We start from the raw sequence: 17298 nt of genomic DNA, 5'->3' as shown, positions 1-17298 counted from the left end.
CTGCAATTCTCTGTTCTAACGTTTTGACATATTAATCTCCATTCACAAATCATTTAAAAGGAGCACATGTAAAATGATGTTTAATAAACCATGCATAACATAAAACCAACATTAACACCTCTTATTGGTAATGTGTGCCAAGTCTGGGCCTTGTTCTCCTGCTGCTTGTGTACTTGGACAAGTCAGTATTTAGACCTAAAACACGTGACAGCAGACAGAAGCATCTTACCAAGTGTATCTTTGAGGTTCTTGACTAGAGAGCCCTTCTTGAGGCTGTTCTTGCGCTCCACGTAGTTGGAGGGGACGTAGCCCGTCTTATTCGAGGTGTTGCGCACCCGCCACCACGTCTTGGAGTCATCGATGAGCCAAAGGCGCTCGTTTTTCCGGATGTCAAGTTCCTGGTCCTGCTGGGCAGTGTAGTCCCACTTGGCAATAACAATCACCTCCTCTGTCATCTTTCATGGAGTCTCACTAAATGCAGACAGGAAGAGAAAAGAGAGAGGGAGAGCAAGGGAGGGCGGGAGGGAGAGAGAGAGGGAGGAAGGGTAAAAGAAAAAAAGAGGATAATCAGGCAACCAGACTTGTCAACTCTCCTCAAGCTGTTATCTGGCTGGCCCCCTCGGGGGAGTTAAAGGCAGCAGTCTGAATCTGACTAAGAAGCACTTTCCCACCTCTAGGCTTCCATGTTGCCCCACTAGTGCCTAAATCAAGTCCTCTCTGGCACCATTTCTCCAGCTGGAGGGTTAGACATCCACCACTCTCTCTTTCTCTCTCTCTCTCTCTCTCTGTTTCCCTATCTGTTTCTCTCTCTTTCCTCTCGCGTGTTGGAGGAGTCGGAGCGCTTCCTCAGCGCTCTACCCTAGAGGGACTCCCAGAGCCCTCCCATCCCCTTTTTTTAGCCCCTCTATCATCTCATTCATTTAAAATACGGTAAATACTGCACTATGATCTCTCTCTCTCTCTTTCTCTCTCTCTTTCTCTCTCTCCATTTAACATACTGTAAATGATTTATAAGCACCCAGCAGGCAACGCTGCCGTGTGTTAAATGGGCTCTGCATCTATAAACACGAGTTACGGAGGAACACTGACAGAGACTGAGGCAGGGAGAGAGGGAGAGAGAGGGAGGGAGAGAGGGAGAGAAAGGGATGGAGGAAAGGAATGAAAAGAGTGAGAAAGCAGAGGAATGGATAGAACCCAAAGTTGGACGAGTGGAGGGGGGGGGGCAAAACATGGGAAACTGGAGGGGGAAAGACAAGAAGTAAACAGGGAAAGTGAGAGTTCAGGAGAGAGGAGTCAGCAGAGCAGAGCAGAGCAGAGTAGAGCAGGGGAGGAGCCCCAGGGAGGATTCCCAGGCAGTGCTCTCGCTCTCGCTCTCGCTCGCTCTCTGGCAGGCAGGCGGCTCCACACGGCCCAGCGGCCTGACTGGGGATGAATAAGTGAAACACATCCAGAGAAAATATGCGCTGCAAGGACACAGCCTGGCAGCACTCTCCACTCTCTCCCTGTAACTGCCTTAGCCTCCACTCTCTCCCTGTAACTGCCTTAGCCTAGTGAGAGGATTTCAGACAAATACAAAGGGGGGGGGGGGGGGACTCTCAGGCTTGTCGAGCTATTGAAGCTGGTCAACGTAGGTGGTCTTGACCTGTGTCCTTCAGTTCTTATGACACCCCGTGAGTTGGAGCCACCACACACACACACACACACACACACACACACACACACACACACACACACACACACACACACACACACACACACACACACACACACACACACACACACACACACCGACACCGACACACACACACACACAGGTTTAGTTACCAACACAGCATTTCACTTCTGACACACGCTGAATGTGTCCACTTAGGTTTGGGGCAACAGGAAGCAAAATTCAGTGGCCCGGACCAAGCCTTTTAACGTATGTGTCCCTTATGTGCCCTTCACACATATAAATGTATAATAAAAGTGTAAGAACCTATAGAACCTATAGGCCCCTTGAATAACAGTCATGCAGCTTCTCTGTTTTGATGATGTTGGCTGAGACCAATTTGGATACGTGAGAGCAACTGCCCTACATTCAGGGAGGGTGATTCACAACAAAAGCAGTGAACCACTCCTTTTATTAATACAGACATGTACAGACAGTGAACTTGAAAAAATACATTTCTTTATTTTCATTTGTGTTTGGCTACAGCCCAAGAACTAGAATTCAGGAATGCGCGGTGGGCCATTCCAGAAAGAGGTCAATTGTGTGTGCAGGCCACACCGGGCACATAACTGGGGGCAGCCGTGCCTACTGGTTAGCGCTTCGGACTTGTAACCGGAAGGTTGCCGGTTCGAACCCCGACCAGTAGGCACGGCTGAAGTGCCCTTGAGCAAGGCGCCTAACCCCTCACTGCTCCCCGAGTGCCGCTGTTGTTGCAGGCAGCTCACTGCGCCGGGATTAGTGTGTGCTTCACCTCGCTGTGTGTTCACTGTGTGCTGGTATGACAGGTGCTGAGTATGTTTCACAAATTCATGGATTGGGATAAAGGCAGAGACCAAATTTCCCCTCACGGGATCAAAAGAGTATATATACTTATACTTAACCGGAGGGTTGCCGGTTCTAACCCCGACCAGTAGGCACGGCTGAAGTGCCCTTGAGCAAGGCACCTAACCCCTCACTGCTCCCCGAGCGCCGCTGTTGTTGCAGGCAGCTCACTGCGCCGGGATTAGTGTGTGCTTCACCTCGCTGTGTGTTCACTGTGTGCTGGTATGACAGGTGCTGAGTATGTTTCACAAATTCATGGATTGGGATAAAGGCAGAGACCAAATTTCCCCTCACGGGATCAAAAGAGTATATATACTTATACTTAACCGGAGGGTTGCCGGTTCTAACCCCGACCAGTAGGAACGGCTGAAGTGCCCTTGAGCAAGGCACCTAACCCCTCACTGCTCCCCGAGCGCCGCTGTTGTTGCAGGCAGCTCACTGCGCCGGGATTAGTGTGTGCTTCACCTCGCTGTGTGTTCACTGTGTGCTGAGTGTGTTTCACTAATTCACGGATTGGGATAAATGCAGAGACCAAATTTCCCTCACAGGATCAAAGGAGTATATACAGCACTTACCGGTATAATCCTAAGAACGGGCTACACCAGATGTGACAGTGTCACGTACATTAGAAATAATCAGACCAGTTCTAAAACTATTTTTAAACTCTGTGAATGGAATGCTTCAGTTACGTGCCTGGTGTAACCCGTTTGTTACATGTCAAAGGCGCTGACAAATCTCTTCCGTCATAATCATAGTCCTGTACTCTTTTTCCAGCAATTGCACATGAGCTCTGCTTACTGCTTGAAGGATGATTCCAACTCATGTTAAATCATTAATATCCTTGCTATGACTCATCAACTCTGGCTTAGATTGAGCATGAATGTCACAGAGTGGTTTATCTGAGACATCTGAGATGGCGATCACAGGAGTATGATAATTCTTCATGAATTTGTCAGATTTTTTTTTTGTAAGTTGAACCAATGCACAAACTATTTTATGCATCTGCGCAACTTAACATATTGCACATGCTGTTAAACAGTGGAAAAATCCTTCGAGAATAAACATTTTGCAGAACAACGGTCTGTTGGTGTGTGAGTGAGTGTGCATGTACGTGTGCAACCTATGTACTAAGGGAGGATTAGCTAAATCCGTCATGTTCAGCATTAAGCTAGAAAGAATGCATGGCATGAACACACTGCAGAGGTAGGCCTTCAAACATTTCATTGGCTACACATCATCATTTAGGACAAAATCAGGGAGTCATATCACCTACACATCATCATTTAGGACAAAATCAGGGTGTCATATCACCTACACATCATCATTTATGACCAAATCAGGGTGTCATATCACCTACACATCATCATTTATGACCAAATCAGGGTGTCATATCACCTACACATCATCATTTAGGACCAAATCAGGGCGTCATATCCCCTTTTCAGATTTGCTTTACACATTACCCAGCTGACAGAATTTCTACAGGTATCTTTTTTTCCACCTCCAACAGCCCAGCATCTCTATCAGCAGCAGCTGTCTGCACACACACACACACACACACACACACACACACACACACACACACACACACACAGCTAGAAGATGCCACATGCTGCCAACTCAGAGCTGCAGGCACCAGTGCCACCAGTCAAAGTCATCATGAGCTGCAGCGATAAGATGAGCGCACAGCCAGCAGCTGGCAAAATCCATACTGGCTTTTCCCAAAAGGCAGTGGAGATCAGAGTCAGAGTCTTTAAATGGACACAAGCAGCCAGTCATCCTGACAGATGCCACATCTCAGTATTGGCTGAAAGATATGGGGCTTGCCCTGGGTAAGTCAGGCTAGCGCTCGTCACCAATGCCACCTGACAACTGTACACTGGGATCCTGCTTCAGATTTTCTACCTTATGGATCTCCGCAGCTTATGCTTTTCCAGGTACTTGTTTAAGGACCATTAATTCGCCTCCTCTGGCGACATCGTGTAAGACTGTTGTGTATGTGGTCACCTTTGGAATGAAATGACTGGACTGGTTGGCCACGGTCCTTCCCTCATACTGATTCATCTAAACAAACTATGCACTTACCTTGATGTAAAGGACTACATTATAAAAATAATAATCTAAAAGTAAGATGGACGTTAATCTTAAGTCTACATTAATACTCACTGATAAGGGGCTCTCACTCAAACTCTGTCTACTGCTGTATGGAGTCAACGAACTGCATAAATACCAAAGAGGGATTCCAGAGCAGCTTAAATCGGACCACTCACAGAGCTCAACAGCTCTAAGATCCAGCATGTGTGTGACATGTCTGACCACTCTCATACCTCCACCTAGCTTTATAAATATATACAGTGTATATAAAAATATATTAAAACGCCAGTTTGATGCCTTGTTTGTGTGTATACTTCAGACATGTTTCTGCTTTTAAAAAGAAAGGTGAACGAATACACTAAAGAGTGTGAACGAGTACACTAAAGAGAGTGAACGAGTACACTTAAGAGAGTGCTTTAATGCTTTTAAAAAGAAAGGTGAACGAGTACACTAAAGAGAGTGAACGAGTACACTAAAGAGAGTGAACGAGTACACTAGAGAGTGTTTTAATGCTTTTAAAAAGAAAGGTGAACGAGTACACTAAAGAGAGTGAACGAGTACACTAAAGAGAGTGCTTTAATGCTTTTAAAAAGAAAGGTGAACGAGTACACTAAAGAGAGTGAACGAGTACACTAAAGAGAGTGCTTTAATGCTTTTAAAAAGAAAGGTGAACGAGTACACTAAAGAGAGTGAACGAGTACACTAAAGAGAGTGAACGAGTACACTAAAGAGAGTGTTTTAATGCAAGTGAAATGAATGTGAGGAATACAATTCTGATTGGCTGTCAGCTTTTTTATTGTTCTAAAAAATGCTCTGAAAGAGATCCCAAATGATATCATTCTTCATGTCGTTATCGTTACAGTTTATGTGTGGACGTTGTCATTCATATCAGCTAGAGCGATACTCTTTTGCTGTTATCGTTATAGTTATCGCTCTAGGTGTGAGCGGCCCTTAAGAGTCCAAGTCCTTTTCCTCTGAGAGAGACGTCTATGTTTGGGCTTCTTTATGCTGGAGCATGTGGCTCCCCAGCCCCTCTGTGGAACGCAACAAACACGGACAACTGCACAACTCTATCAGCTCGTGACAGAGAACCTGACACCACAGTACATTACGCCACACACACACACACACACAAATGTGCATTTCTCAAATGGATAATACAACCGCTTTTTTTCTCCAGCTGCTCAGAGCCAGGGGCACCTCATCAATTCAAGCGCAAACACACACGCTCACATGTACGAAACACCAACATCACCAGCAAAGTATTAAAAGGACCAACTGAAGTATGAAATTCAACAGCTGTTCAAAACCAGTGATGCCAAAACCAACCTGTGATCACTGAGGTATCTGATAAGGTACTGTACATGTTTAGAGAACCTACAGGTGAGTAATAGACTTCAAGACTAATCTGGATGAGTGTGTGTTCTGCATACTTTGTGTCACACTACTACATGCTACCTTAAAGCTTTAAAGCAAAGAAGGGCACAGTTGAGTCTGTCAAACACACACACACACAGACACACACACACACACACACACATTCTGTCTCTCAAGACCTTTCAAAAGGCTTGCACACACACTATGTTTTCCATCTGCTAGTGGGAAAGCCCTGAGGAAGTGGAGAAACGTACAGGCAGGACCTCCTTATTAGCAATTATGCTAACATCTTGATGTGTGTGTGTGTGTGTGTGTGAAAAAGAATTCGACATGCTCTAGTTACTCAGCAGAAACATAAACATGCATTTGGCAGTGCAGCTGCATCTTTACAACTTTCTGTGTGTGTGTGTGTGTGTGTGTGTGTGTGTGTGTGTGTGTGTGTGTGTGTGTGTGTGTGTGTGTGTGTGTGTGTGTTGTGTATGGTGTGTGTGGTGTGTGTGTTGTGTGTGTGTGTAAGTCTACATGTATAGAGTATGCATTACTCCAGTATTTATTCTACAGGAGAATGTGGCAAGAATGAGTGTGTGTGAGTGATTCTAAAAGATGATTTAAGACGGGGGGAGTTGTAGAGTTATAGACAGGAAGACATGAGACATTGTGGACATGGCTCCCAGATACAAAAGATAAATATCATCATTGTGTGTTGTTGTTGTTGTTATGTGTGTGCACCTGTGTGTGTGTGTGTGTGTGTATGTGTGTGTTCCCAAAGCAACATCTGCGCATCTGCTTATGCTTATTCTCTGTGGTGTCAGTTCGCTGGCCTCTTGACCAGGCCGGTCATGTGACCACGGTCTCTTGCAAGCTAATCGCTGGGAACGCCATGACCCCTGACCCCTGACAGACACAAGGAAGAGGAGGAGGACAGAGAGCAGAGGGAGAGGAAGAGGGGGAGGACAGAGAGGAGGAGAGGAAAAGGGGGAGGACAGAGAGGAAGAGGAAGAGGGGGAAGAAGAGGAGGAGGACAGAGAGGAAGATGAGGATGACAGAGAGGAGGGAGAGGAAGAGGGGAAGAGGAGGACAAGGGGGATCACCAGAGAGAAAGGAGGAAGCCATGGAGACAGAAGAATACCCACACAGAGACAGTCAGTCAGATTCTCTAGAGAGACGATTAGCTTAAGACACAAGGTGGATAGAAGACCACGAGTGTGATGAAGTCATTGGAGGGACCAGAAGATAGAGATGAAGGAGAAAAAGGTTTTAATCTTCAAACAGCGAGAATATCTACATGAACAAGTTGGTTGTAACTGACTTAAGTTTCACTTTGAGGTGAGGTGAACAGCCCACAGCTCACGTCACATCATAAACACTTGGCACAAACACTTTTAGTTCAAGGCCAATTTAAATGTTCTACTTCCTGCAGTTCCAATTGATAGGCCATTTCTGAATCAGCATCATGGAACAGTAACTATAACCTAAAAACAACAATTATTAACGGTTATCAAGGTGATCTAAAAAGGGTTATTATCACAGAATTAAGTAATTCAAACAAATGTCCAATAGCTCGACACCTACAGCATGACAACATTATCTGACGCACTACTGATCATATGCTGGATGTGTGTGTCTGTGTGCAGGCTGGATTGAGGCAAGGCAGTATATCAGGAAGGAACATTCAGACAACCAGTTTTTGGAGCTGGATGAGTCTTAAGGTCAATTTATAATTGACGCAAAAGACGTAAAAAGAGACCAAACTTGTCTTTGGCACTAGACTATGAAAGCCTTCAGCTCCACGACATCAGTCGGCAACAATTTGTTTTTGACGAGCAACGCTTGTCGTCTGAAAGTTTAATTGACCTTTATAGCTGCAGTCTGTGGTAATACAACAGTAAGCTAGCCCAGGGCAAGACGCGCTCCAGCGGGGGCAAGCTCTGGTGAGTTTGTGTCCACTCTGTGTGTTGCTTACGTACGTCACCATCCATTCAACTTCGTCAGCCTCGCCAGAAATGCCTCTCCATGGCTCTCCGTACTTGAAAGGAAAGGAATGCTGGTTTGTGAAAAAGCCGCACTTCCAGAGACCAAATAGGAATTTTGCTGGGCAACCATGCACGAATCCACGGTGATTTAGCCAAGCCAGCATATAGAGAGAGGGAAGGAGGGCTGTTACCTCTCCGCCTCCCTCCCACCTCACATGGAACTGCAATCCCACGCTTTCTATTCACAGGGGACGGCACATCGCAGCCGAGTCCCGTTTAACGTATCAGGCCAAGTTAGCGCTGCTCATTCTCCCACAGAGCCCTGTGTCTGGGAAGCAGCAGCAGGCCTAATCATCTCAGCTGACCCAGGACCCTAGTAAGTATAAGTATAAGTATAAGTATATATACTCTTTTGATCCCATGAGGGAAATTTGGTCTCTGCATTTATCCCAATCCGTGAATTAGTGAAACACACTCAGCACACAGTGAATACACAGTGAGGTGAAGCACACACTAATCCCGACGCAGTGAGCTGCCTGCTACAGCGGCGCTCGGGGAGCAGTTAGGGGTTAGGTGCCTTGCTCAAGGGCACTTCAGCCGTTCCTACTGGTCAGGGTTCGAACCGGCAACCCTCCGGTTACAAGTCCGAAGCGCTAACCAGTAGGCCACGGCTGCCCCAACCTGATCTGAAGGCCAGCATCAGCTCCAGCACAGGAAATACAACCATCTAGTCATGTTACCGTTCATCACCTTGCAACAGTGAATTGATACATCATGCAAATAAGATTTTTCTTAGCTTACTGAAGTCTGGAGGATCAACATGAAGTGGCTTTTTCACAACTTTTTTGAACCAGACGTTAAATTCTCCTGTTGTCCAGGCCCCTCACTACATCTAGTCTCACGGCCTAGGCTTGCTGACCATCAAACCACATATAATCCACCGTTAGAATCCAAAACCCTACAGCTACCTTTACATTTAGATTTACATGTATTAATTCAGCAGACGCTTTAATCCAAAGCAACTTACAAAAATGTGGAATAACATTCAAGCTAAAATGCAGAATCAGAACCATATCTGAATGCAGTTTCAGAACCATACCGGAACACACTTAACACGAAATGGCCATTGGACCACCATACAACCTCTGTTGTCCAGACCACCACAACGACCACTGTACCAGAGTATGACTGACCACTGTACAAGAGTGCGAGTGACAGCACATAATGAGCTTCGCATTCGGTTATTTAGGATCCTTCTGCGGTCCAAATATCAGCACCAACCTCTCACTCTCAGGGAGATCCTGGCTGTCAACACCATCTCACCCACATCATTTACACACACAAATAACTGCACAAGTCAGGAAAATAAAATGCACAAACAATGCATTTACAGAACTTTATTATGGGTAAAACTTTGTCTACCAACTTATTCAAGTCTATCATTTCACAATGTCCAAATGGTTCAGAACACACTACAGCACATTTTATATATATATATATATATATATATATATATATATATACACACACACAGTTTTTAAAAAGAACAAACATTTGTACTAATTTTATTGACATATACCGTAGCATAAAACATAAAATGTTCAGAACTTGGTGCACAAAAGATGTGAAGATGTTCAAATTTCTGTTCTCTGTTCTGTTCCAAACTACGCCCATGTTCATTTCAGAGAAACATGAACTCTCATCTCTGACTGCAGCACTGCCTTGTGTAGTTTGTATAAAAATAATTACACAAACTACGACCGTGTTCATTTCAGAGAAGCGTGAACTCTGAACTCTGCCTGCAGCACTGCCTCATGTAATTTGTATAAAACTAATTACTAATTTAAACCTGAAATGATCATTCAGTCGTCAGCTATGAAAGATTTGATTTGATACACTGGTACTGATACACTGGTTTAATGACTCGACTTTCATCAAGAGACATGTTGGTGCCGGACTTGAATCTGATCTAGCTGACTGTGAGACAAGTGTAGTTAGCCTGTTGGTGGTTCAGATTTAGCTTTTCAACACAATAAGCAAAACTTGCTGTCAAATTCTGCTTATTGTTCCCTGCAGCCCTCTTGCTGTCCATTCTGTTTTATGAAGGAAAGTGAGTAACCTCATCAACTGTTCAGAGAGTTCTGGACTGCACCTTTAAAGCATTCAAGGCAACACAATAGACTGACGATGACTAGGTCTATATACCCTGGCATGTGAATCTGTACCTCAAAGCCATGATGTCGTACGTAATCCCACTCTGATCTGCCTCTACAAAAAGGCAAAGTTTTCAGGGTACTTTTAGTTCTGCATGTAAGCAAGGATGCTTGTGTGCAGAGTGGGTAGAAAACATGTAAGGACAGAAGAGGCTTTGGCTCCTGGGCATGTTTGGGAGTGGTCAACTCAGGAGGGGTCAGGGCAAGGGCACAGCAGCAAGAGCAGCATACGGACATTCACCGGCTGGATCAGTGTTTGCTGTCACCGTCCTGCCCAATGGGCACCGAGTGCTTCTCACACACCGCAGCCGATCCTGAAATAGCTTTTCTTCATCAGAAAGTGGAAACAGAGAAACTGACACACAGTGGGAACGCTCTAAATGTATCCTACTATAAGGGCCGAGAAGGAAAGGTAGGAAGTACGGCCTGGATGAAGAAGCCCACAAGAGAGAGAGAGAGAGAGAGAGAGAGGAGAATCTCACAGCATGGCACAGCAAGTGGAACACAAGAACAGAGCAGTACCGAGCAGTAATGAGCCGTCAGGCCCTCACACTCTCACACAGATCTGTGTTTGTTTCCCGTCTCATCTCTACGCCTTTCATCTGACACGCTTCAGATTAGTATTAGTAGTCCCAACACAAACACAACAGCCACGGCCAATGAGAAGAGCCAACACAAGAGCACTAGCAGCCAAACCCCTCTTCTCAATATCTTCATCATCATCATACAGTGACATCCAAACCACTCTTGATGTTGAAGGTTCACCTTTCCACCTGCACTATTCCCCCAATACTGTCCATCAAGCAATGTGTAGATAAAACTGAACGCAGGTGCCACTTTAAAGTCGTCTCTCATAACGTTAGCGAAGGCAAAACAAAAGTCGCGCAGGTGCCGCTCAGATCGGTTTCAAATGTTTCTTCCTTGGCCCCAACTACACATTTCTACCAGGCCTAATGAAAATCAGGCCAGTCTTTTTTTGCATAATCCTGCTCACAAACCAATTTACCCAAGAAACAAACAGACACAGATGAAAACATACCCTCCTTCACGGGAGTGCAGGACATGAACATGTGCCAGGGACCAGCCATGCGAGCCATTCAGTGAGCCTTTTTACGTATTTTTTGGGGGGGCTTTTTGCCTTTATTCAGATAGGAAAGTAAAGACTGACAGTAAGTGAGTGGGAGAGAGAGATGGGGTGGGATCAGGAAATGACCACAGGTTGGATTTGAACCTGGGTCCCCGTTGGCACTTGGACCCGTACATGGTATGGGTGCTGTAGCCTTTTAAGCCACAGTGCCCCCCTGACAGACAGGTGATGTGCTCAATTATTCAGTCATTTTTACGTTAACCATAGGCAATAACATGACTTCTAGGGCCTGTACTACGAAGTGGGGTTACTGGCTTATCTGGGTAACTTCGAGAGTAACTTGATCACGTGTGGCGTAACTTCCCGATTAACCCGTACTACGAAAGGTGGATAGGTCTTAACCAAGGTATGCTGCCATGGCAATTTACGCTGCATCTCAAACCTGCTCCGAGCAGGTTATGTTCTTGGTTAACCCGAGGTTTCCGTTAACCAAACCCTTCATAAGTACAACCCCTCTACTAACAATTTCTCCCGAGAATGTCGGCGTATACCTGGATGATCCATACGACATTGGAGCGCAAATCGTGAGGGCCTCTATTCGCAGGGTAAGGGGTTTTAGAGACCGCCAGATATATATATATATATATATACACACACACACACCCGGACGATATTCTCTATGAAGATATAGATTGTCAGCTGAGGGAATTTGTTATCTTTGTCAGATGAGACACAATGCCCTTACATGGACAATTTATGTATTCCATCGGTGATGCTGAACATCTGAGCAAGAATACTGTATGTCCGAAAATAAATCGGACATAGGCCTACATATGCTGAACATCTGAGCAAGAATAGCCTAGGCCTACTGTCCGAAAATAAATCAGACATAGCCTACAGTAGGCCTAATAAATTAAAATCACCATTTTAACAAACTTGTTGAATTGAATGTCATATTACTGTACCCTGCACATAAAGGCTACACATTTCCACAGCACCAGAATCCGACCGAATGCCTCCCTCAACCCCCTCCATAATCGGCCTTCCACTATTTTTTGCGATGGCCAACTCCTCTGCTACTGTTAAACACTCTGATGCCTTACAGTAGTGTTCAAAGACACCTTTTTCTTGTTAACTGTAAAATAGAGGCCAAGTGAAGGCTATAAGCATACTAGGCCTAGCCTACATGTTTTCATAATTAAGAATTATTAATAAGCTATAACTATATAAACCTATATTCTGAATAATGTTTTTGTGTTTCATTTTCACCTGCTGTGTGTTTGGAAATGGTGTTGCATCTGAAATGAGGATTAGGCATACACTAAATCAGTCAATGGGGGCTACTTAAACATTCAATTATCCTTATTACTGTAATCTATATGCCCACTTCTGAATTGTGTTGCATCTGTAGGCCTTTTTATGAACTCAAAATAGGCAATTTAATTATTTCAACTCATTTCAGACATTCCGCAAGCTATTAATCCTCCGTAACACATATTTGAAGAGCATGTGGAAATAAAACGTTACTTTTAGGCATTTAGGCTACCCAATCTGCAATACGTTGCCAACAGCCTTGCCTTGCTATGTTTGCTGCCGACGTATTTGATTTTTGTCGTAGAGTGAGTTTTAATTCCTCGTAACTTGTCACAATAATTCCTCGTCCTTAAAATAAGGAGATCGCGTCATAATTGAAAGTGGTGACTTGCGCTGCAACCCGCCCCTTTTATGTGAACGCGCACAAACTCCAATTAGGTTAACCCTGGCTCAACAAATCAACTTCATAATCAGCGTCATAGTACCGATTAACACCACTTAAGATAACCAGGTTTTGTCAACCCCGGTTTAACAAAGTAACCCTGGGTTACATCTGGGTAGGTTAAGCTCCCTTCGTAGTACAGGCCCCTGTTACAAACAACAACAACAGGACAGCATAAAGTAGAGAAGCTTGTAGAGAAGTGCATGCTTGGTCAGTGCAGCAGTCATGTGGTCATGACCCCTGCAGTGGACGTAGCCAAGTGTCTAATGAGGTGAACTCGGACTCAACACACTGTTGCACGACACTAGTTCTCACACACACTGATTGCACACTGCCCACAGCACACAGTCACCATTAATTAGGTCTTTGAGCAGGGAACACACACACAGACACACACTCAAAGAGCTGATGATGTAGCCATGTAACAGGACAACAGCTTTGTGAGCGGTCATGACTCATGACCAAGATGGATTCATGTTTTTTAAATCCCAAACTGAACTGAAGATAAGTCTGTGTCAGTATTAGAGTTGGGGAAAAGCTGATCAATGACACACAAAATTCAGAAAACAAATTTATATCAGAAGAAAAATATCATCATATCTGTGGTGGTATTTAAACTCCACATCCTAATCCTGTAGGGCTTGTAGTGACAGGCAAATCAACTGACAAAACGGAAGCTATTTGCTACTTATCATTGGTGACAAAAGAAAAAAATCTCTTCTACTCTGACAGTGACACAATCACAGACACAATGGCAAACTTAAACTGGCATTACGTGATTTGCATTTCAGTTGCCCAGGCAAGGCTCCCATCAACACGAACCGTATTGAATACAAAGAGCTCTAACAGAAATCTTTACATGCAAAACTGCTGACCCGTGTCACAATACACTATTTATGGAAAAAAAAAGATCTTCATATTCATATTCAAATGCATGCATTTACCAGGTGCTGTAAAAGAACTACACGTTAACCTGTGACTAAAGCTCCGCTTTAACCCTCTCTGCTGTGACCTTGGCATTATGATGCTTTGCTCAGCTCTACCAAAAGAACTACAGGAAAGAACACACGGCTCCACCACATGCAAGCAGTAGCCTAGAAGACTAGAACTTAAGTCTAGGGAAGACTGAAGGGACCCATTTCCCAATAATGACCGGCGTTCTATAGATTATCCCGCTTATTACACGGCCAAAACGAAACAATAAACTCCCCACAATATGACTCTTTAGCCTACATAGCCTAGGCTATAGCCTATTTGTTACCGTTTCATTGTGGCTTTTTCTGAGAAACAAATAGTTCGCTGAACTTGAATCAAACATTCTTTATTTATTTTAAACATTCACTTTTGAATGAAGTTCCAGTCCTTGCGTAGTGATATGAAAGATGAGAATTACAGTAGAAGCACAAAACCCATTTTCCTCGACAGTGGTCTGTTATACTTAGCAACGGTCTGTTAGCAGACCACCGAACGTTGGGAAGGCCCATTCAAGTGAATGGAGCATTCTGCAGCATTATGAAGAGTAATAAAATGTTGTGTAATAAAATGCCGTGTTATAAAATGGCGTGTTATAAAATGCCGTTAAAAGCATTTGTTAGTATTGCCCTTTTTAACAACTGACAACAGTATGACCACCATTGTCTGGCAGCTCCCATTCTGCCTCTGCCGGAGTCTGTGTGCTGGTGGCGGGAGATGAGAGATGGCGACGGGCCTGGCTGCTGTGCTGCATTTGCATTATCAAGATCAGTTGAGCTGCAGGCGTGGCCGCCTTTCTCTCTAACACACACACATGCATACACAAACACACACACCACACACACACACACACACACACACACACACACACACACACTCAAGCATCTAGTAACAGATGCCCGTTTGGCCATTCAATAGCTTGAGTGAGAATGTGTGTGTGTGTGTGTGTGTGTGTGTGTGTAATACCAGTCAGAACAGTGACAGTGAGTCAGATTGCCCTGTCCCATCTTTAATTTTGTGGTGACCATCCCAAAAAAGATAGACACTGTTAAGTGACTAACAACATCTGTTTCTGTTATCCTACTGTCAATCATGAGGAACTGCAAAGGCATGTATGACACATTTATTCATTAGCTATTCCTAACTTAACATTTAGGCCTCTAACTCAACAAACAAGCGTAGGAACAGCATGGGGAGCAAGAGGCTTAGAATGAGAGCGAGAATGTGTGCTTCAAAACCTTGTCAACGCGGTAGTGTAAGCACAGTTGTTGCAGGCTTGTTCCAGGCTTGTTCCTGATAGCTGCTTATTCCTCATAAGGCCTCCTGACTAACTTACTTAACTAGCTGTTGAGCAAATGAGTCACATTAACGTTGACGCTTTTCAGGGTCAATGAAACATAGAAAAAGACTAACCAAAAGAAAAAAAAAACAATTCCTACCGACTGAAATCGCGCTGAACCCTGTTACTTCTCGGATGACTTCTGGGATGGTGACTGGAGATGCGTTAGCCGAAGCAGGACGCGCGGCGCGTTCTCATCGGCTCGGCTTGGTGTTGCGGGCCCAGGGGACAAGACCTGGAGGAGGAAGAGGGAGGACGAGAGGGCAAAGGTCAACACAACAGCTGGAGGGACGTATCCATGTAGCCAAGCAAGCCCTATTCCATCAGTCCATCAAACACACACACACACACACACACACACACAGGCATGGTGGAGGATGCCCCCCCCCAAAGGCCTCTCAGGCAAGTGTATGCCCCAGTCCAGTGTGCCATTGCTTATGCTGAACCCTCACTAGGGGAGCATCCCAGTGATGGTAAGCATCGCAGACTATGACAATCCTTCTGCCAAAATACAGAGGGCATCACCTAATTGCCAGGGTTCCATCAAAAGTATATGGTTCTGTTGAAAGGAACAATGATCTAAGGCCTTATCCAAATTGCCAGGGTTCCATCAAAAGTATTATGGTTCAGTTTAAAGAAACAACTGTCTAAGGCCTTATCCACTGCCGAACATGATCATATGTACGGTCAGATAAGATTGAACATGATCTAGTCATCACCCGTAGTAGTCTTATTCAGAAAGTCATCGCACAGGACAAAATAGAGGCAAATGAACTGTGTTTTCCAGCGATGTCCACAACGAACGTTTACAATCGTTATCGTTCAAAAATAGTCCTTAGGTTGTATCTACACCAGAGGTTTCCTTCTATGAGTTGAGGATTTTATTCAGGCTAATATTCTGAGTAGTTGGTCCTTTTGCAACCAAAAACAGAAAAGAAAAAAAGTCTGAGAATTGCTAGTTAGGTAGACAGGTACAGCAGTCATTCCAAATCCACTGCCCTTGTCCACTGAATATGTGCTGCCTCTACCACAGAAGAACTCATTTGATAGAACATCCATGGGAAAAGACCAACAACAGATACACAAACCTGATATGATCAATTAGCTGCCTATCTGCCTGTTCAGGCAGCAGCAGCAGCATCCACTAGAGAGCTTTATGGTTTAGATGAAATTTAAACAAACAAACAAACAAACAAACAGATTAACTCTATGGCCTGTTTGTGGCCCTTGTTCAGCAGCAGTTTGCTCCACATCGCTGCCTGCCAGCCAGCCACGGGGATATAAATAGCTCTGCAACACGCTTCGGGGGGAAACTAGCAAGTTGGAATGCAGGGGAGCGGAATTCTAGAAAGTTCTGTGGAGAGAGAGCGCCTTTAAGAGCTTTCCTCTTTTCCATCTCCGAACATGGAATGCGTGCTGTCACTGCTAAAAGTTGGACTAGAACATGTAGGCAATTTGTTCTGTGCTTTAATTGCTACAAAAATTTTTAATGTGATTCACTGGACACCATGTCCATTTTAAAGCACATCATCACTACGGCTTGTTGATTTGATAATAAATATTAACATGACAATTAGGACTGCAACTATTGAATTATTATTATCGGCTCCAATAATAAAAGTTAGTTTCCAGCACTGATGACAATAACAATAACATATTTTTCAACCAAGCAGAACATTAATAATTACATGGATAACAAACTGATATCATGACATTATAATGGAGAGTCACAATATGTGTCGAACGGAGGTCCTGTGTCTGTGGTTCAAAACTAGTCGGGCTAAATAATAATCAATTTAAACCACAAGCATTCTACTTCCCAGAAGAGCTGTTGTGCTACTCAGCAACTAAAATAATGTGTGATAGAAGGGTATTTTTTTCCATGTGCTTCAATGATTGTAGGGGGCTGATGGTTCTGGGCAACTTGATTTAGTACAGCAAATGACAGAGTCTG

At 44.3% G+C, this 17298-nt stretch overlaps 1 protein-coding gene across 2 annotated transcripts in view; it reads right to left on the bottom strand.

Annotated features, from left to right (window-relative positions):
* nck2b (NCK adaptor protein 2b) overlaps positions 1 to 17298 on the bottom strand; it is a 52413-nt gene that overhangs the window by 19261 nt on the left and 15854 nt on the right. Inside the window, exons 2-3 of one of the 2 annotated variants that reach the window (XM_042079952.1) lie at positions 15445 to 15579; positions 230 to 471 (exon numbers count right to left, since the gene is read on the bottom strand). In XM_042079952.1, the coding sequence (XP_041935886.1) occupies positions 230 to 455 (226 nt within the window). In that variant the 5' untranslated portion in view covers positions 456 to 471; positions 15445 to 15579. The remainder of the gene's footprint in view (positions 1 to 229; positions 472 to 15444; positions 15580 to 17298) is intronic. The other variant, XM_042079953.1, reaches the window with a different exon arrangement.

The sequence above is a fragment of the Alosa sapidissima genome, chromosome 23, assembly GCF_018492685.1.
Source record: "Alosa sapidissima isolate fAloSap1 chromosome 23, fAloSap1.pri, whole genome shotgun sequence".
Taxonomy (NCBI): domain Eukaryota; kingdom Metazoa; phylum Chordata; class Actinopteri; order Clupeiformes; family Clupeidae; genus Alosa; species Alosa sapidissima.
Note: the sequence above shows the minus strand (reverse complement) of the source record. Positions and strands in the feature narration are given on the sequence as shown.